Source organism: Pygocentrus nattereri, chromosome 14, assembly GCF_015220715.1.
Source record: "Pygocentrus nattereri isolate fPygNat1 chromosome 14, fPygNat1.pri, whole genome shotgun sequence".
In the NCBI taxonomy this organism is placed as follows: Eukaryota; Metazoa; Chordata; class Actinopteri; order Characiformes; family Serrasalmidae; genus Pygocentrus; species Pygocentrus nattereri.
In genome coordinates this window covers 11,053,812-11,075,933 of record NC_051224.1, presented here as the reverse complement: position 1 = coordinate 11,075,933, position 22,122 = coordinate 11,053,812, and the positions used below count along the sequence as shown (strand labels likewise).

At 40.3% G+C, this 22,122-nt stretch overlaps 2 protein-coding genes across 6 annotated transcripts in view; both read right to left on the bottom strand.

Annotated features, from left to right (window-relative positions):
* Positions 1-22,122, bottom strand: part of hoxb3a (homeobox B3a) — a 52,884-nt gene that overhangs the window by 17,179 nt on the left and 13,583 nt on the right. Inside the window, exons 1-2 of one of the 5 annotated variants that reach the window (XM_017685422.2) lie at positions 22,042-22,118; positions 6,788-6,999 (exon numbers count right to left, since the gene is read on the bottom strand). The gene's annotated coding sequence lies outside the window, so the exon portion shown is untranslated. Of the gene's footprint in view, positions 1-1,741; positions 1,899-6,787; positions 7,000-15,211; positions 15,616-22,041; positions 22,119-22,122 lie in introns of those variants that run through there. The other 4 variants (XM_017685413.2, XM_017685404.2, XM_017685430.2 and 1 more) reach the window with 4 other exon arrangements.
* Positions 8,656-11,844, bottom strand: hoxb4a (homeobox B4a). Its single transcript, XM_017685485.2, has 2 exons — positions 11,083-11,844; positions 8,656-10,142 (listed from the first exon to the last, which is right to left on the bottom strand). The coding sequence occupies exons 1-2, from the start codon at positions 11,504-11,506 to the stop codon at positions 9,829-9,831; spliced, it is 738 nt and encodes a 245-aa protein (XP_017540974.1). The 5' UTR covers positions 11,507-11,844; the 3' UTR covers positions 8,656-9,828.

Here is a 22,122-nt window from a genome sequence, read left to right as displayed (position 1 = left end):
TTTGATAGCAGCCGCCGCGTTGCTCTAATTTTGCTTCATAAAGGGTTTCTTCTGCCCAGACTAAAACATCAAGACTATAGATACAAAAGGGCACAGGTTATAAGTATACTATTCTGTTTTTTAATCATAATAATAATTCTGATAATGATTATTATTATTATTATTAATAATATTAATATTGCTGCCGTTGGTTGACTTTAACCACCATCACATGCTCTCATCTGTTGTAGTTCTGTGATCACTGGCGGATTTTAATTGTTGTGCATATGACGTTGAATATTTTGATTTGTGTTCATGAGTAATTATAATAATAAAACCTGTTTTTAAAATGAAAGGAAAATATTGTCTCTTTTGTTTGAAGTCTTCATCCTCAGCAGCGCATGTGCACCGCACAATTAGAATCTGATGGAAGAATACGTCATAAAGGTTTACAAGGAGACCAAACAAACGTCTCCTTCGTGTAGAAGCTAAAGAGCTACTCTGCCTCTTGCGCCACGCTAACCAATGTGGAAGGTGTTCCTCACACTATATTCTCAACAATGCAGTAGAATCAATGGAGAAGTATTTTGAAAAGGCCGCGAATTTTCTTCCTCTCTCTCACTCTCTCTCTCTTTCTCTCTGATTGCCTTGAGGGGCCAAGGCCATCTCTTTCTGTGTGCATGGATATTATGAATGGCCAGCGTTCCTGTCCAAGCAGGAAAAATATGTGTCAGAATATGAAGAAAAATCTCTTTTCCGTTTGATTCAGAAGCTATTGTATCAGTGGCTTGAGGCTTGTCGAATATCGTCGCGTGGCCAGTCTTCGCCCAAGCCGGAGCAGACCACCACTACTAAGTTCCTATTCCAATTAAGCTTTTTTAATGCTCTGACGAAGAACGGCTGCAGCCCAAGTGCGGGACCCCTGGCTATGAATTTGCAGGCGGGCGCGAGCGCTTTTATGAGATTTACATAGCGACGAGGCGTTCCCGTTTTGGCAAATTTAAACAAATCTTCCCTTAATTGGTAATCGCATATGCAGTAACTCTAGACCTGCAGCTACTTAGCCCTCATATTAGTCGCTGATCCATTGCCGTATATATCGCTCGCGATAATCAACTTTGGGGCAAAAGGGGGGAGAACGGGGGGGCAAGGCGAGAGAGCTGCACCGCGCCGTTCTGAGATCGAAAAAGCCGGCGAGCTCAGCGCGAATCCAGGAATCTCTTCCTCATTCCCGCGTATCATCGCTCGCCCATCATTTTTTCCAAGAGGGATGATTTATCGCGAAGACGGCCATAAACAACACAGCTCCCTCACAAATATACAATGGCAGCCCTGCTGCCGCTGACACACATATCACTATAAATCAAGCGAAGTAGCTAGCTGAAAAGAGGGAGAAAGACAGGGAGAGAGAGAGAGAGAGAGGAAGACATGCAGACGAAAGGGAGAAGGATGGGTTATGGTGACCGAAACCAAAAGAGAAGAAAAACAAGACACTTTAGAAAAAAAGAATATGAATATATATGTAAGGGGTCTGATATGAATGGAGCAGATTGCAATGGCATGTTGTATCACTGTTGCCAGTTGAATTCAAACGATGGAATGGGCTTTTGTGAGACATACATGCAGGATGACAAGGAATGGTGAGGATGGATATTTCCGGACGATATTTACCACAACACCATAAAGAGCAAATAAATGCAGGGAGACGGGCACAGTGGCGGCGGTGGTGCTCGCGTGCTTCCCCGGTTTCCGCTATACTCACAAGCTCCGAGACGGTGAGATGCTTCCCCGTCCAAATTTGTTTTATTGCAGCCTCCGTGAGGATCTGTGCCTTCGCTTTTTTTCGCTCTGCTATAGGGCTTGTTTTTAAAAGGACAGTTGAATTTCACGTCAGACACTAGGAGACCATGTCTGCGATATTCCTGACGAATACATATCTATTCTGCAACCACTGCATTAATTATTTAATGAATCACGTGACCAGAAGGGGGATGGGGTACCTCGGCTTGCACGCTCGCGGGACCACTATGACCCAACACTGCGCAGCCATTCTCTAAGTTGCATTTCTTTTTAGGGGCTTATAAGAAGAAATTAAGTGTCTGGTCGTGCAGCCATATATGTACTGTTTCCTCTTTTTAAAGCTTGGTAAGTGAATGTGATGTGTTAAATAATGAGATACATGAATGTGCAAACTTGAACTGTACATAACTGTCTTTCGGTGTCGGTACGCGTTTATTATCACCATGCATTCTATTCCATGCTGTTATGTTCTTGCTTTAAGTCCTTCTACCGATAAATAGTTTGAGATTTAGTCACAACATAGAGTATCATTTGAATTTGCGCGTATTTGTTGTCCTCAATTTTTGCTGTCACATTTACATAATATTGTAAGGATACTCTGTACATGCATTAAAATAATAATACAAATCGGTTTGCTTTTCTCTTTGAAGTAAATGTTCATGATAACAAGCTCTCTGACGAATGGCTGCTGGAATTACAGCTGATATCGCACTGCCAGTTTTCACCACTTTCAGCATGCCAGCAAATTTCAAACAGCAATCAACTTTTATGGGATCACTTGTAGACAGAATTCGCAACACAGTGGACAAGTCTGAGCAATGTTTGATTTGCATTAGCACAAATATCCAAAATATAAATTGATCATGAGTCTGACTGGAACCGTTCTGCGAATTAAAGACAGGTAGCACGCAGCAGACTGAAAAAGAAAGGGGGGAATCTCTTGTGAAGACCCTGCCTTTGAGCACCAGGAAACAATAGCAGCGATTCCCTTCTGCACAGAGCTAAGACAAAACCGAAACAATAGGCATGGGGCTTAGTCAAAAGGAACGAAGTCATTCGGAGACTCTTGAAGGTCAAACAATAGCAAGACTTGCTGTGTACGTCGAGAAGTCTAGCAAAGGGAGCAGCTCACACTTCTCCTTTCACTACAGATGCAGCCAAAACAGCTCGGAGCAATGAAAAAGCATCACTACAAAGTGTGGCTTCCATCATTGTTAAGAAATAAAAACATGCAATCTTTATCACACTCAGTTAGCCCATGCAATTTGATAAAGAGGTCAATCGCGACGAGGATGTGCTTCATGTGTAACTGAAACCGCAGTGCAGCTCCTGCAGGAACATTTGTGCCCGTGAAAATATGTGAACAACAAGGACAATGAAAGATGCTCGAATGCCATAAACTGTAACGTCAACACTGCTGTTTATCAGATTATAGAGCATGTGAGTCTGTATAGCAGTCCCGAGCAATCTAATGAAGAAACTGTGCTACTCCAAAATAAAAAAAAGAAAATAAAAAAAAGAAAAAGAACTTGGGAATTAGAGTTCGGTATTCTTTTGAAATGGACCACACCATTTGCTAATAAAAATAATGGGCATATTCCACTAGTATAGAAAACGTTATTATTATTGTTATTGTTATTATTATTATTATTATTATTATTATTATTATTATTATTATTATTATTATTATTATTATTATTATTGGACCCGGTAAAATATCAATAAGATAATTCTCTGAAACTTATTGGTGAGATGTAAACAAAAAGATTTGTTCAAATGGCGTATTTTAATTTATGACCCTTTTAAGTCAAAGTAAAATATGCACAGTGAGTCCATAACAACGAAAATAAAAAGAAAATCATTTTGAAATAAAGAAAAGGGGGCTATAAATTAATATAAAAGAAAACCTCTAAATCAAAGACCATGCCCTTGGTGCGCAACAAAAGAGATAAACAATGAAAAATCTACTTAACTATCAATGATACGAGAGACAAAAACAAAGAGAAATAATAATAATAATAATAATAATAATAATAATAATAATAATAAATCGTTATTATTATTATTATTATAAGAAGGAAAATATATATTTTTTCTTTTTCACTTACAAAAACTGTGTTTTAGATATCAAAATCAGAATGTAAATGGAAGAAAACGTATGTAAACAGAACACTTAGCTGAAGGCTAGGTTTATTCAGAGCGGTGGAGATTGATTTACGGCGCCGAGCATCCTTTCTTTTATTGCGGACCGTAAATCTGTCAAACGCAGTGGAACGCGTAGTGTCTTTCTGAAATATAGTGGAGCGCGCGACACCGCGGGACAGCAGCATGTTGTGGTGAATCTGCTTTTATCTAGCATTTGCTTTAACATTTTACAATCAGCAGAAATTATGGATCATATTAGTAGTTTAATGTAGGCTATAGAGAGTTAATGCCGGTGGCACTTATAAAACGGTTTATTGAGGTCAGACTGTGAGTGTATTTATATTTATTTTATTTTTTCTTGTCATTTTTTTTTCCTCTTCTTCTTCTTATTTTTTAAATATTATTAGTCGACTAATAATAGCGTTTAAAAACAAGCTGTGCGCAGAATTTCTGTTGTTATTTGTCAAAACCTTCTTATCATAAATTCATCATTCTAAGCAATAGGTGCCAAAATGTGCAAGTTGGTCGTTTCATATTGAGTCTGCCGCCACGTTTTCGGAAGCTTTTGAGTAAAGAAATAAAGCTTCTTAAAAATCCAGAATATTCCTCTTTAGTGAGCGCGCTCATTACTCTTGTCTTTTCGTGCCCATAATGGAATCTGTATCACAGCAACCACTGAGTTAGTTAAATATTAATATCAAATGAAGAGCACCCAGTTGGGAAGATACAGCAGGGTAAAAGAAATTAATGTGCGCATCGCACCGCGTCTCTCGGAATAAAGGAATATGCGTATTTACTAAATAGTTCTAGTAGCTGTGTGCGGGTAGATAGGAGGAACACTCCAGTAATATTGATGCTATGGGAGATTACTGAGGCAGCAGGGAGGACGGTTGGCGTTTTGCTGGCATTGTTAACAATGGTGCTTTGCCTTACTTAATATGTGTCTCTTTTTTAAACACACACGCGCTGGCTCGCGCGCACGCACACACACGCGCACTCACACACAAGCTCCCGGTCCAGGAGCACAAAGCTGGCGCGCGCGGGCCATATATCTCTGTGACTACGCGGCGCTGACCTCCGCTCTGCGGCTTTTCAGAATAATAATTCAGCAATGCGCGAGGGCTATTTGTTTCGCAATTAGCGGCGTGAGCTAAAACAGGCACCACACCACCACAGCCGTGCTGCAGGGCCAAGTGACCAAGCTTTCCAACAAATCTTGGTGGGCTTTTAAAGAGGGGAGTGTGGAGAGCAGAAGAAGGCGCAGCAGAGGGAGGGGGGCTTACATGATACAATACGAGGCGTTGTCACACAAAATAGCCGTCATATTTCCGAGGTGGAAGGCCATCGTGCTTCCTCTCTCCTCTTCCGAAATACACAGTTCTACATTTAGGGCCTGGGGAGGAACACCGAGAGGAGTGAGGCGCGAGCCGTGCTACATATGGTGAATACCTAGTCCATCTAAGGGGTCTGAAACCGAAACAGGGAAGACGTGTGGAAGAAAGGGTCTTGGCAAGGCCGAGACTCGTGTTGTTTTAAGGGCCCCGTTGGTTTACACGTCTGTCTGAGCGAAGAGATAGCACGCTGCCCTCGGGTTACAGTGCCCCGACCGCGCTGTTATGACAAACTCGCCCTGGGGCTTTGCTGACCATGTAACACAGAGCGCAGTCCAGCCTGCGCCGGGTCAAGGGTTTCAAAGGGTCAGTCTGTGCCTTCGCAACAGACCTAATCGGTCAGAAACAACGTGTCCCCTGGTTGAACCCACCGCAGCCCATCCTGCTGCCCACTCCAAGAATTGATTTTTTCCCCTCATCCCTCAACTTCTTCCAATACTAAGACCTATATTTTCGCCATTTGTTCCTGTTACTTCACCACGCTTCATGCCACACCAACCCACAGAGGGATGCGAGCGCCGTAAGCAGAACCACCGGCCTTTTTCCAATGCATGTTATAGATTGATTCTCAGGGGTTAAAAGCCGGTGACTGCGTATCAGAGGCAATCGTGCTCATCTAAGCACACAACAACATGCAACAGCATCGAAGCAATTTGCTTTGTTTGAAGCAGTGTCGTTTGTTTTAGGCAAATTGTTTCTGCTTTCGGAACATTCTGCGCCATCATTTTAATTCTTTTCTGACCAATAGCGCATCGAACAATTCATCCTCGAAGTCGACCGTTTTTGCACCTGCGTGCCACCCAGGCGCTTTGAAAGAGCAAAACTGCAACGTAGTGCAAAAAAGCAATATGACTTGCAAAAGAAATAAACAGCCATAAACTACAGGCATTACCCGAGCAGCCATATGATCACCAGCAAATTGCTGAAGTGCGTTTGAAGTAAATGGAAACAGCAGTGCGTCCAATATTTGCCAACTTTTTTATTCACATGCATATAGTAGATTGGAATTGATGCATATTAAAGTACCCCCCCCCCCCAACCATACACACATGGGCGCGCGCACGCACACACGCATCTCTTCTTCCCTCTCTCTCTCTCTCTCTCTCTCTCTCTCTCTCTCTCTCTCCCTCTCTGTCTCTCTCTCTCTCTTTCTCTTTCTCTCTCTCTCTCTCTCTCTCTCTCTCTCTCTCTCCCTCTCTCTCTCTCTCTCTCTCTGCTTCTTTCTTTCATCGCTGTAAAGATGCTTCTATGTGTCAAGACAACAGTTGCACCTCCATGTCCGGCCTTAACCCCACATCCTAACTACAAACACACAACAGACGGCTCACAAAAGTCAAAAGTCACCCCCTTTTCTGTCACAAGCCTCTAGAAAACAGAAGACAGCAACACTACGACATTTGCGCCGATGCTACCCGACTGTGAAGACAAGGCCATAAAGCAATAAAACTCTCAAACGAAGCAAAGTACTTTACCTCCATTGCTGTCATCTCTTGTCCCGTGAAGAGTTTCTCTGGTGTTACCATTTCTCTTGGATTTTAGTTCATGGGACCTATCTCACCCAAAAAAAAGTTTTCTTGTAGCATGACTTGGTGAATAGAAGATGGTAGAGAAGGGAGGGGGGTGTCTTCAAGTGTCCTCCAAGACTTCACTGCCCTCCTAGCAGAAGGTCCGTGCAGTTGTGCTGCTGAATGACAATAGAGAGAAGACTTGTTTAAAGAGAAGCAGTGATTAATGATTTTTCTGTATAATTCTCACATTTTTCTTAAGGCCTCTGTCCGCAAATAATGGCGATGAACTTTTGAAACCCTTAAAAGAAATCTGTTCGGCTCCATTCAGACCTCCGTGGCAGAAGTCTCTTTTTACCCTTAAAAATATGGCAGGGCTTTGAGTAAGAATAGAATTCCAAGGTGCACATTGTAGCAGATGCCACACGCAAATTCATTTATTTCTAAGCAGGCTTTTCTTTGAGGAACAGACGCTAGAGACACATGCAACCAGCTCTAACAAAGGTCATTTAGACATGAAGTGTTACTTTCTAAAGTGTAATTCCCAGTGCTTGATATGTATTTAAATCAGAAATATATATTACATCTAGAAACATGTCATTTTCTTTTTGTATACTTTCAGGCTGTTCTCACGAGCAAAAAAAAATCCAACAAAATGCCCTTTATTTAATTGTATTTATTTGCGCATAAAAATAAACTGTACAGTCTGAACTTATTAAATGTTTGTGATGTGCTTTTATTGGCTACATACATTTTTGCTGCATGAAGTCTGTGACGTTTCTAATTTCAAGAGAACATTTCATAAATAAAGGGGAGAAAACAGACAAATGGCTCAGGCTGGATATGCGGCGAAAAAACCCTCTGATATCAACGAGCAAGTAATAGAAAATTTTCTAGGTGCCACGGAATGCTAGCAGACCAATTTAAGGCCATACTATTGTTTAAAGTTCAACACCGGCAAACGGAATGTTATTTTCTCCGGCTCTATATTTTCGATACCTGCTCCAAGAAAAGAAAATGAAAATTAATACAAGGGCTGCGCCATCCAAAAGAAGCCATTTGTCTTCTTGATTATCTATTTGGTTGTCAGCGTTTGAGCTATGGCACTGGCCCGCTCCTTTGTAATATAAAAAAACACACAGCTCGCTCTGGCAAATACACTCGAAACTGTTGTGCAAAAATTACACTCATTAAGGCATTAAAAACCTACGAGCCGAGAAGCTCTTTTCTGCCTTATTTTCGAAAAGGGATGCACATTTTCAGGGGCCTTCTCAGCCTCGACGAGCAGCGGATTTGTGCACCGTTAAATTAAGGAGAGAGGAGACTGAAACGAGGGGTTTTGTGATTTAGAACAAGATTACAAGGCGTAATGTACCAGGATTACTCGCAGCCTGGCGATATAAATCACGCAGGAGATATGCAGTGATATTCAAGACAGGCCAGCACCAAAGTACTAACAAAAACCCGCTATAGCAGGTCCGAATTCAATTAAACATGTTTGCTTTAGCACATATTACTTTATATTACAATTCAGAACAATCTCAGCGTCCAGGAGTTAAAACTGGCTTCAAACTGCACAAGAGTACGGGACACAAGAAGAAAGACAGATATTTTTGTGATTTATTTAATTTCTATAGCTATTTACAAATAACAAAGGTAGACAGTGGAAGGCATAAGCAGAAAGGGGGCGACATACAAATATGGAAAATACATTATCACTAGAAGAACTGATCTTTGGAATGTAAAATGAATTTTTTATAGAAGGTACATGGCACAAGTAAGAAAATGAGCAAAAGACAGAAGAAAGAAACAGAAAGAAACAAGAAAGGAAGACATGGCATGTGCATATGTTTATTTGACGTGAAATGCAAACAAAAACGCAGAGACAAATCTAAGAAAATGAAAAAATAAAGTGTATTCATTCATGCAGTATACGCACTTTTTTTCTCTATACAACCCTGGCCACACATAGATTTAAATTACATTTCAACGTACAAACAAATGCAGATATTTTTGCAGATATTTGCATTTAAATCAAATGAATTAAAGAACTTGTCACTTCATAAAACTAGATAACAAAAAACATGAACAAAAATTGCAACTGAGGTAATTCAAATGGCATTTAGCAGTGCTCTCTTTAAAATGCTTTGCATTGTACCGGTTTTGGTTATGTATATGCACAGCTTCATTTAACTGTTATGACTTTCCATTGAGTCTGAATAACGACTAAATTGGTCGTTTTACTACAGAACGTCTGATTTTCCTATTTTCAGTCTGAAATGCGTTAAACAATTGAACAGGAAAAAATGTGCTGCGTTCCCGTATGTCTGAACGACAACTGGACTTCACACGATCTTTATCCGTCCCATTGGCAAATCAAAACATTGAATGTGAGATTAACGTTAGAGGAGGAGAAAAAATATATGCAATAAGAAACTTCATATAACGACAACAATGTCCAGCTAGCTTTCTAGGCTATAAGCCAGCAAAGAAAAGGGAGTTAGAAAATGCCTCTTGACAAAACAAGGCGACTCATTTATTAAGCACAACGCTAGACGTCGAGGTAATGGGCAGGCCTACGGTTCATCCTTTGTACCACAGAGTAAACATGACAAATGGGGCTGAGTTTGGCATGATTAAAGATGAAACACGGATCCATCTTCACCAAATCTGAAAACTATCTGCTGCCTTCTGTTGTTGTGGAGGGGGCGAGGGATCAGGAGAAGGAGAGGGGCGCGGGATAAAAATAAGAACTGGACTGGGAGTGAGCCCATCTGTGGAAGTGTTTTGAGTTCGAGTCTTCGCCCCATTTGTGTTTAAAAGACATTTTCTTTGCTCATTTTTGCACATTCTCGTCTCCCCACCTCGCGTTACATCCCTGTTCTTTAGGAGCGTTGAGAGGCAGATAGTATGAGACAATGTGACTAAAATCCTCACACCTCACTCCTGAAACTGAGGTTTTCTCGCTTTTATAAAAATGTGCGTGTTTTTTGAGGAATGCAGGGAAGCTATAGGCTCGGTGGAGGTCCCCCAGCTCGATTTTGACTGCCCAACGGGCCGCCGCTTGAATTCGAGTTGGCAGAGTGGCTGGAGCGTATCTTCGTGTTGGGTAGCTTGTGGTCTTTCTTCCACTTCATACGCCGGTTCTGGAACCAGATCTTTATCTGTCGCTCGGAAAGGCAAAGGGTGTGGGCGATCTCCACCCTGCGCCTGCGAGTAAGATAGCGGTTGTAGTGAAACTCTTTTTCCAGCTCGAGAACTTGCTGGCGTGTGTAAGCTGTGCGCGAGCGCTTGGGCTCTCCCCCCGAATAGTTCGGGCTCACTGTGGGAGAAATAGAGCGACACGTTAACAAAAGTCTCAAAATAACTCACTTAAGGTGTAAACATGCATAAGCAAACACGTTGAGGATTTACCAGAATGTGTTAACTTTATATACATGCAGAATAGACTACACGTACCTTTGAAACCTGAATATATGATACATCTAAATATATGCACACAGATATATATACTTTAAAAAAGGCCAAGCAGGATCTATGTAGTAAGCTACTGGACAATGACTGTCGCCATAGAATGGCTGGCACAATAAAAAGCAGCAGGCATTATCATTTAAAAACACAAAGCTATTTTACATGTACAAAATAAAATAAAAGTCCACATTAACCACATCTAATATATTGGAACAGTTTGAGCTAGATGGCAATTAAAGTGTGATGTTTATAGCAATGACTTTACAAAAGGCTCATTTGCCTTCATTTCAGCGCACCTCATGAAACCTTTCAAGAGAAAAAACCTGCTAATTATTACCGACTAATAGTAGACTATAGGCCCTTAACAAACTTCTGTTTGCTTTCCTATTAGTATTTTATTATTATCATCATAAATGTGAATATTTTATCTGTCATAAAACTTTTCGGAGAACAGTACTAAAGTGACAGAGGAAAGTATATGTTTATACATCCAACCACTTAAAATCAAATTACCAAAACATAAAACGTAACTTATGGGTTACTAGAGTACTCATAAAACCTTCCCGGGAAGAAATTAGAAGGAGGAGGTCGCATAGACTTCAAAGGTGCTTGGAAAAGAAGTGCAATAAAAATTTATGGAGGGTGTAATTATATTGCCCTGCAAACAGCCGATCGTAAATCTCGACCAAGGGCTACTTCACGAGGGGAGCAATAGATTTAGTGCCCGGCGTTCGGTTCTAAAGCTCTAGCGCACGGCGACGCACAAGTAATGGAAGTTTAGCTGCACTTACCGATGTTTACGTGCACTTTTTTCATCCAAGGGTAAACCACGGGGTCCTTGCGCGAAGTGGCCGAAGGAGTGCTTTGGCTGATGGGAGTCTGACCGCAAGCAGGCGGAGGGCTCGGAGTGACCGAGTCGCAGTGATGGCTTGGTTCTGGGAGAGGGGTCGAGAGTGCAGCTGGGCTTAGTACGTGACCCCGAGGAGACATCACCACGGCTGGCTGCCCTGGACCCTGGCACGACGAGTAGGCTGGGTCGGCGCAGCCCGACCGCTGGTGGTAGATCGACTCATGCTGGAACGATGGCTCTTGCCTCTGGGCGCTATAGTAGTCCGGAGAATGACTGGGTAGGTAGTCGCTCTGGGAGTATTCCTCGCAGGGTGGAAACTTGGGGTCCACATAGTTCGAGTTGATCAAATAGGAACTCATGGCCATTAATTTCTTTGAATTGCACACAAAATATACTAAAATTTATATCTATCCCTTTACTCGTTTTCCTGTTTCGTAGAACCCTCCTACTTTCTGTCAAGTGAACAAAGTTAAGAGTCCATGTGACAGCGGCAGCCAATGGCGTGGATCCTCGCGATTCCCGGATAAGGAAATGCTAACGGACAGCTTAGATTGGGCTCAGCATCAACGCATAGTTCAGCAAAGCCAAATGTTTTGTTATTTTTTATTTCTTGGCATGGGCTTAATAAGCTCGTGAGAACCACAATAATAACAAAGCGAAAGCTGACCGGCCGAAAAAGCCTCTCCAGACTTTTGTGAACGCGAGGACCTTCGAGCCTAAGCGACACCCCCCTCCCCCCATCCCTCCCTGTCCCCCTCAGCTCCTCAGTGCACTAAGAACAGTTACTCTCCCCTCTAAAGCATAGTTCAAATGTTTTGAACTTGAATGCTCCTCATTATTTTGGCCAGTCCTCGTGAAAAGCGGTACCAGGGGAAAGTGATGCAAGGGGCTAGCTTCGGCCAAGCTCTTATGCGCTCGCTAATAACGGGGAAAGAATGGAGGTGGCGTGATCTGCGTGTCAGAGATGAATCTGGGCTTGTTTAGGATCGATAGAAAATTCATCAACTAATTCAGGTTACAAAGCCTCCTAAATCAAAAGCGAGACCTTTTGCATTTAAGCTCAGTCTGCAGTCACTCTCCTCCAAACGGCGCGTTTATCCTACTCTCCCATTTACACACTACGCATAATAATTGAGATGCACATTACCATTAAGATTGCTTGTGCATTGCCTTTGTCTGTTTTCTTCTTCTTCTTCTTCTTCTTCTTCTTCTTCTTCTTCTTCTTCTTCTTCTTCTTCTGATACAAGTACTCTGAAGTCAAGTTCACTTGCATTTAGCTCCACATTTAAGGCTGACAATAAAATTATTTTGTGCTTCTAATGAGTCAGTCACATGGTGGCCAAAATATGTGTGACATCACAAATTGTTTCACAGTAATAGTAATAATAAGGTCACATTTACGCTGAGTAAGCACCTAAAGCCACCAAAAACGAAAAACTGTAACATTTATGGGTAGACATGACTTTCATGAGAAAATCAGACCGAAAAATATACACTGCATCTTCATCTTCCGTTGATGTTGAAGTGTGGTCTATATATCAACTACATACTCCCCTAGATACGAATTTGTGACTGTGAGTTCTTTCACACAAATCCGGATCTACAGGGTATATATAGATGACAGGTATCCTCTTGACAGCTATTGATGGAGTTGCTCACCTTGACAGCTCCTCCTCCATGTCAAGGTGCGACACCTGGAGCAATCTGCCTCCAAGTGTATCAGCAATCTGTCTAGCAACGTAATGGATCGCTCCTTCCCTCGCAAACATAGCTTTTGGTGACAATTCTCTACAGTTTCCTACAACGTTTTCCACTGGATAGAACAGTCAAAGGACAGAATTGTTCTAAAGTTTCTGGTGCATTAGAGGAAACAATTTTAGCAATATTTATATGGAAGTAATATAAGCCAACATAATTTCTTCATGAAAAAAGCTCTTTTCTATTCGAACCATTTTTTTTTGCGAGCAAAAGAGCAAGACATAAAAAGTTTAGGCCGAAAATGACAAAGTCACTTCCATTCCTATTCTATATTTTCAACAGATACCATGCTGGAGAATCATAAAACACCGAGCACGATCGAGCAAGGCGTCGTGTGTGAAGAGCGAGTGTGAGATTTGTGAAAAAGGGTCAAAGAAAGCAGCAACTGAAAATAAAACATGTGGGTTTTATGACAGGTCAGCCCTGTTTACACATTGCAAACAGCAGTCAAACGGGGGATGTTTCCGCAGATGAGGGGTATAAAACAATAAAATATGCACAGAAGAAAGAGCCACGTTCACACTAAACTGAAAAAAACAAGCAAACATGTTATGACTTCTTTAAGAAGTTTGCTCCTCTCACCAAACCCATTTCGTTTTAAATCGCCTTGAATTTAATGACTCACAACTGAATGCGTGGATACTTTTTACTAATTTCCAGAAGATGAAGCAAAACGAATGGATGAAAAAGGTAAGACTACTCTAAAACCACGATTTCACAAAACAGTGTAAGGCAGGGCAAGGTGCATATTTAAAAAAAGGGTGAAATCCTCATCGTTGAACACGAACACATAATGACAGAAACTATTATTGACTGTTGTCACGAAAAAAGCCACTTAGTTAAAACAGTGTACTATACAGTAAATTGAAATTCGACACAAAAAGATGAGCAGCCTTTTTGTGGTTTCACAGGTCAAATAAAAATACTAAACGTCATATTTAAATAACCTGTGTACATATGTTATCTGATCCTGAGAGACTATTATATGATTCTTTGTAAATCATGCCAATATATTTCAAACCAATATGTCTTTGTACAAATTATAATCATTTTGTTGCCACTACAGTATTACCGAGTTCTACTAAAAGAGTTTTAAAAACAAACAAATAGATGTTTTTTTCAATATTTTTATAGAAATATTTCTCATTATGCATCGATATTCCAAAACGCGACTGTTTGGTAACAATAGCTTGTCATTCTCAAAACTCAACAGACTTAGTTTCTGTCAGAAATCAGCATCAAATCGACAAGTTATATGTGATTAAATCGAAGCACTTTATTGCGGTTGTTTATTGTGTAATATTATTTATGCCCAAATTGCTGTATTATAGTTTATAGTAAGAGTTGAGTTCATAATTATTAAAAGTATGCTTACACCTTTGTGGTGACAATAGCCTGCGCTCGAGAGCCTTTGTTCTGAGTTATTGAGCTTCCTTTGTTGACGGTTTGATGAAAAAAGAAAAAAAAAAGAGAAAAAAAAAGAAAAGAAGAACATAGCTAAATTTTGTGATAATCTTTCGTTGCTTCAAATAATTAAAGCAAATGATACAAAGTCGAATTTTGAAGAATCAAACCAATAAATTAAAAAAAGTAAAAGCAAATTTAATGTAACGATACCAGAGAAATCTGCAGCACCCCTAGCGTTTGGTAATCACTGCTTTGCCTTTTCTTTTTTTAGGTGGGCCTCTTTTCTTTTTTTCAGTTTTCTTTTTCTCCTCATCTGAATCTTTTGTAATTCACGTTGATTGCCATACTGCATTGGTAAAGTTATCCTCCACTCAGTGGGCGCAAGAGTCACGGCCAATTTGTAAACAGCAGACCAGAAAAAAACCACTTTAATGAGAATTGACTTGTGGTAAAACAGAGCACTTAATAGCTACAGTATATTGTAATCCGCGCAATCGAATGTTACAGCAAAAAAAGGAGAAAGTTCATCCTCGCTGTCCACTCTAACCCTTTCACCCCCAGAAGTCCCCGACCTCGCCTTCACCCCCGTGAGCCATCTCCCTGTGAAAGGCATAGGGACCTCGAGCCATCTGCCTCATTATGGGGTTAATGTGTGCACCCACAGGCATTCAAAGCTCAGGCTCGGTGACTATGGCCAAAGTAAATATTCACCATATAAAAAAAATCCCACACGTGCAACAGTGCGGATTCGTGGGACTCAAAATCAAACTCATAACTCCTTTATGAAAGAAGGGGGGGCAAGCACACTCACCACAGTGCGCAAAAGGCACGTGGTCCGCCCAGGCAAAGCACCTGCAGAAGGGAGCGCGGCGATATGTAAATGAATGGCCAATTTCTTTACTTACTTTTCGCCTCCACGCGTTGCACCTCGTTTCCGCGAATTTTCTCCCCACAAGTCCTCTGGCTCGCCCTTCTCCGTGTACCGGACGCAAACGGGACCGGACACTGCCGCTTCTACGAAGCCTTTCTTTCTGTTACGAACGTACCGCAAGCCTCACCGCATAACCCCCCCTTTTTTCCTCCTTTCTCTAACGCCACAGGTTTAGCCCATGACCTCGCCGTGATACCTTTGTATGTGCAACTCCCTCTCATTTCCGCGGTCCTTCGAGCTTCTCCTCAGCTGCTCTCGGCGACAATGGCCAGGCAGACATTAAAGCGATCCAAGACCATCTTCCAAAACAACACAAGACCTGACGCGTCGCGAGCAAAAGGAATTTTGAAATAAAACATCGAGCTAGTAACTTCGAGAGCCGAAATGGGTGCTCGGTCCATTCTCCAGTGTCTCAGTGTCCAGTTTCCCTGCACAACGCAGGCTGCTGCCTCCTAAAACAGCTAAAAATAAAATGCACGTTAGCCTTGCGCCGTTGTGAACACTACAATACCATTGGACGCTTTCAGGCATTTTGTTGTGGACTCTCAAGTTTTCGTATTAATCTCGCACTTTGGCAGTCTTTGTTAAACAGTGAGGCGTGTCACAAGTCCCAGTACATTTTAATATTTGTTAGACGCGCTGACCTGCGGTTCACCCCTTCTACGGGTCTCTCCCACTCGCAAGTTCTATAGTAATGCATGCACAGTTTGCGCGCTCATATTGAATTGTGCCCAGGTCATTACTTTGAAGAAAAATAGCTTGGGCTAGGGAGGGGGGTCATTCTAAAAGCCTTTTGAAACCCACCAATCAGTCTAACCACAGAGCATGTTTTCCACTTATTTTTTTCTTGCGCTCATAAAAATAAAATAACATTTCTAACTTTGCATACTGTACTTTGCATATGTTCAGTTTTATAATATGGAAACATCTTAAGCCTTTTTTGCTTTTGTGTTTTGGCTTTAATGAGATAAGCTTTTTCAAACATCTTGACAACACACACACACACACACACACACACACACACAACACACACATATATACATACATACAGTAGGTTGCCAATTTAGTACATTTAGAACAGAAACCAAACATTTCACATTTACACATGAAAAAAGCGGCGTGAAAACCAAGTTGAGTTAATTCTAATCTTTTCAGGGTGTTTACAAAACAGCTAGTTTCAGTCAAAGTGCAGAGATCAACCTTTCAGTCGTAAGATGATAACACTCCACAAAAAAATAGAAAAGACTAAAATTCACTCTCAATTCTTTTGAAACGATGTGTGGATTCTAAAAATTATAATGCACGGCATATCCCTGCCAGGCAACGGCACATGTTACGATGGAATGGAAATTAATTCGATGAACTCTGCGTGAACTCCAACGGGGACCTGTTTTCTAATACGATTATTCACCACTCATGCACTTTGTTTTTCTAAGTACCAATCCGCTCAGAATTATATCATCTTGAGCTGCCGCCATTTGTTCGAAGTATTTATTCTTGTAACGTAATTATTTATATGCTGAATTATCAATTTCTTCGTTCAGATCTCATTCTACACGTCGCTCGTATGAAATATATTACACAGTAAAGAAAGCAGCCTTCACACGCGCTCGCAGGTCGCAGATTATTCATTTGAGTGTTTTTGTTTTGGTCATATTGCTAGGTCTGCGTTCAGGCGCAGATGAACAAATAACACCGCCTTTATCTATCTTAAAGTAAAAAGTGCGGCGATGTTGTTAATATTTTTCACATTCAGTCGGATCAGGTTATTACTAGTGTTGTTGTTTCTGTAACAAGGGAAATTGCGTCTTACTTACGTTTTCTTGTTTATCTCAGTTGTAGGTAAAGACAACAACTTGTCGACATTTTAAGCATATAAACAAAATGCTCCATGTGGTCTTCCTCTTGTGGTCACTCTGCATATTTAATTGTTTGGGTCAGTTTTTCTTTAAATTCGTTCACAAAATCCTCTTTAATTATACTACTCAACAAAGTTCTCTAGCACAGCAGCACACATGAATAAAAAAAAGACAAATATGACACCTAAAATTATTTTCTCAATTTCATTCGTTCAACCATCTAAAAATGATTCACAGCCCGCCTGACTCTGCTCATTGGAAATGTTGGCAATTTGAATTTATAGTAGCAAAAAGAGAAGTTTAACTGATGTACTGATAACATCAAAAAAAGAAGAAAAAGAAAAAGCAACCACCACGTTCATACCTCTATATCCAGAACCACTCAAGCTTATTATTACAGCAACTCTTGCTGCCAACATACTAAAGATAATAATAACAATAATAACAATAATAACTACTTAGGTGTAATGATTTTCAAGATAGGGTTGCAGATATCTCTTTACTATAAAATGCTAAGGCCTTTTTATTATTTCAGCAACACATTTTTCGTAGTTTGAGAGAAATCTACATTGCAAGTGAGCGAGCATCCATTAAACAGGACCTCTTTTCTCCTATCCTTTCAGCCGAGTTCTACTTTCTTTCGCCCTTTCTCACTCTTTCGTGGGGGTTTGCTTTGTCATACAACGAAGGTCGGCCCCTGAGCGGACCCGGCTCCTAATATCATTTCTCTCATCTTTGCGCATGAAACAATCCCCTCACTCCCCCCCCGTTTCCCTCCCTCCTTTTTCTCCCTCTCTCCCTCTCCCACTTTGCCATTGACATCCAGCAATTGGTCTAGCGCGCAGAGTCGACAGCCGACGGTCGAGTCACGCACCGCGTAAACTTTTGACCCCTCAACTTTCTGACCCCACGCTCCTCTCTCTCCAGTCCAAAGACACCAAGGTTCACCTTCACTCGCTCCGGGAAGATTAAAGCTAAACGGTGAAAGAGAAATACTTGCGTATATGTGAGTCATATTGCTGCGTGTTGATGCTGTTTTCGTGCTTCCTGATTTTCAACAAAGGGATGAACGAACCAAGAGGACTTATGAAATTCCGGTCGCCATTTTACGCGAGCGTTCTATTCTCAGCCGTAATGGGCGTTTTTTCTCAGATATGCGGTCAGAAATGGAGGTCAAGAGAATCTGTATTCTGATATAGTTACATTTCTGGTAATTTTAAAACAGTTGTTTCTAAATTCCCAAGTCGACTGAAGAGAAAGTACAGCGTCTCTGTCCGCTGTGAAGTTGGTCTAAAGCGGGCTCTGCTGGCCGCAGAGGAGCGTTGCACCTCAGTCACAAATACAGAAGAGAACTATAGATGCGCACATCTTGTACAGGTGAAATTGAAATATGCTCTTTTAAAAAAATGTTTCAGCTAAATTTACGAGCTAAATTTCACAGCATTAAGGAAGATCCTAGACAATGTGTTCATTTTTCTTGATTTTTTATTTATCGAGTTGCTGCCAGCGCTTTCATTACACTCTGTGAAAGACCTCTAAAGGAAACCAAACCGAAGTCTAGAGATAATCGTATCTTAAATTATGTATTATTTTTTATTATTATTAGACTACTAGGCAGCTATAAATACAAGCATGAATTTACTACAGGAAAGCACCAGCACATTAAATCACGTTAAACTGCGCACGTCTCTTTGAAACCAAACTTGCAATTTAAATAAATGTTTCAGTATATTATAATTAGACACGTATAAGGTCTACACATACAGGAATACATGCATCATTAAAGAAAGAACGAGAGGAGACAAAAATGATGCTTTCCGGGAACTGGCTTGATTATTTATTTTGACCGCCTGTTTCTTTCACTTAATATCTATTGGCTAATTGCAAAAAAATAATAAAAAAACATGAAAAATAACTTCCTCAAATTCATCTCGTGTGGTGGCCGACAGCGTCAAAAAACAGACCACGAGAAACAAGTAAAGCCAGGCGTGTTTCTTAACGCCACATTTCATTTCGGGATGTTTTTGTTAGGCGTCCCGTCTCACAGATCGGATACAGTGGAGGAGGAGGAGGAAAACATAGGTAAATAAAAACATTCCATCAACCTTTCCTCCTCCTTTTTCCAGGATAAACATGGTGTAATTGTGTATGATGGACAAGCCGTATTGTTTCGCGCCTGCGCCCTCGCAGCAGCGCTCGTCTGCTGACCTCCGGATGATCCCGTCCTCATGCATTATGGATGAGATGCGGTCGGAGATTGCCCCTATCAATATGCAGAACGCATTAGGCTGTTAAAATGGCAATTTAAACGTTCAAAATCGCTGCGTCGATATAGTTGAAGTCTACACGCACAGACAGAGAATGGTTCTGCCCTGAACAAGTGACCAGATTTATATATGTATATATATATATTATATATATAAGATTTATATATATATATATATATATATATATATATATATATATATATATATATATATATATATATATATTTTTTTTTTTTTTTTTTTTTTTTTTTTTTTTTTAATTGTCTGGTTTAAAAATTCGTTTGGCAAATGTTACAAAGAAAAAAAGCATGTTTTTTCTTATATGCATTTTCTCTTTAGAACGTTTCCAAAGGTGTCCTTAATAACAGACGTAGTAGACGCGATTTAAAGCCAATATACAGCCCAAAGCTAGCATAAATTATAGAAAATGATCATCACAGCATAACAAAACTCATGTTTTCGTTTTTTTACCCTAGCCTACACTGTCCTGTTTGATCCTTTAAGTTTGTGTCAAAACGTGTCTAACACACCTCATTTTTCTGACGCACAAATGCACCTAGAACTAAGGCCCAGTCGCCTAGTTACTCCCCAACACAGAAAAACAAGGCAGAGTCCTATTAATGCTCCTCTATGCAAATTGAAACACGAATGAAAGGCTTTGGAAATGGAATGCTCGGTAATGATTCAAATTGACTTTGGTTAACTTCTGAGAGAGCTGATCAGGTTCCTGTATGTAGCATTGAGTCCTATATCGTTTAGGAAGCTGATAAAAAATAAAATGGAAACTCTCGACTCATACATGCGACCAGAATTCTACCTTCCTGTTTACGGCCTGAGACTTCCTCCCTCTCCCTCTCTCTCTCAGACACACACACCAAAGGGCAAATGGGGAGCTATACAACCTCCAACACAAGTGAAAGCAGAGTGTCAGGTTATAAAACACTGGAAACATTCAGCTACAGAATCTGATTTGGAGGGGCATATATATATATATATATATATATATATATATATATATATATATATATATATATATATATATATATATATATATATACACACACATGTGTGTGTGTGTATGTGTGTGTGTGTGTGTGTGTGTACTGTATTAGTGCCAAAATGCTTCATATTACAGATTGTTTGTTTAATTTATAAATTAATATCCTGAGAGGTGACATAAACTTAGGAAAATGTTACACACCATAATAAAATAGCGAAATTGTAATGTAGTAACAATTCTGTCTTTCCCGGTATACAGGCTGTTTGAACGACAGTAAATCATAAAGCCTTTAAAAGCTTTCATACTGGCCGTCATCCAGCTTGTATATATGTAAGCAATTTTTGTTATGGGAAAAATGGAAAAAAAAATACAGCTAAAAACGCTACTTACCAAATCGACTTACTAAATCGACTGTGTTTGATATATTATTAAGAAATTTTGGTCAATATAATAGAAGAAAGTTTAGTTTAGAGTGTCTTCTTGTACTTACATCCCAAACTTAACAATCATGACAACTGATGGCAGTAGTATCGTCTTAGTTTCTCCTACTGAGCGAAAATTTGGAAAGGGCAGCACTTCTCACCCGTACTGAGTGCAATTTAATGATATACAGTTTGAAACTGCACTGGAGTTGAACCCGAGTTGACTCGAGGTAGCAGAAATGCACTTAACAAAGCTGGAAGTATGGAAGTATATACACCGCGAGGATAATTATTCTGTAAATTTTCAGCATTTTACTCATCTTCCTCCCATATTGGCCATTCGAAAAGTAGACGATTTAAATTTTATTTCCTATATTTACGTATATCGGTAAGAAAATGTTTAGCTCTACTTGTGTTTTAGAGAGATTTCTCTGCCACTGTGTATTATTCAGACGTTTCCTTTTTGGAAAATAGATGGGCGGGGAAGGAACAAAGATTTGCTTGTAGAACTGGGGGAGGTATATTGTCATGTTGTGTGTGTGTGTGTGTGTGTGTGTGTGTGTGTGTGTGTGTGTGTGTGTGTGTGTGTGTGTGAGAGAGAGAGAGAGAGAGAGAGAGAGAGAGAGATAGAGAGAGAGAGAGAGAGAGAGAGAGAGAGAGAGAGAGAGAGACCAAAGAAATTTCAAAAATGTATGTCAACCACAAACCACAAAAAAGGCAAAAGGAACGCATATAGCATATAAACGCAAAACTAATAAAACTATTAGAAGCCATCGACTGTAGTCTATCATTGATCTGAAATTATATTTATAGAATGCATAACTTTGATATCGACCACTTAAAATCTTGATGTTTTGTAACCATTAGTTGACCATACTGGAGTCGAATATTTATTATGTTTGTACCTTGTGAGACCCAAACACCAAACATCCTGAAAGGCCCACACTGAAACCCACAAACAGATTTATATTTAAATGTTCGCTGCATAACAATGAGAAGAATTATAGGATTTGTTTTCGTTGATTTTGCCTTAAGTTCCACTTTGACAAGCATCGCATTTCACACGATCCACTTTTACCATGTGTCAACGTTTCCAATGGACAGAATTCAGAAAAGTGAATAATTTTGACATGGAAAGCCTTAATACTTTTCAATGAAAGAGAAACGAAATGATTGACACAAGGAGTAGAGACGGTCCCCTCTACTTCCCACCTCTCCTCAGATCATCTACCAATGTAGGCTTAAACTGAACTTACTGTGAGTGCGCACGGTCCACTATCCTTATATCCGCCTCCAAATGGGTAGAACCAGAGAGACAGAGTATGGACCAGACACGG

Bases quoted from the DNA above. Each gene is read 5' to 3' on its own strand.
- hoxb4a (XM_017685485.2), bottom strand. From the start codon at position 11,506: ATGGCCATGAGTTCCTATTTGATCAACTCGAACTATGTGGACCCCAAG. The intron at 10,143-11,082 runs GTAAGTGCAGCT...TTTCTCCCACAG, and splicing joins AAAAGTGCACGTAAACATCG to TGAGCCCGAACTATTCGGGG.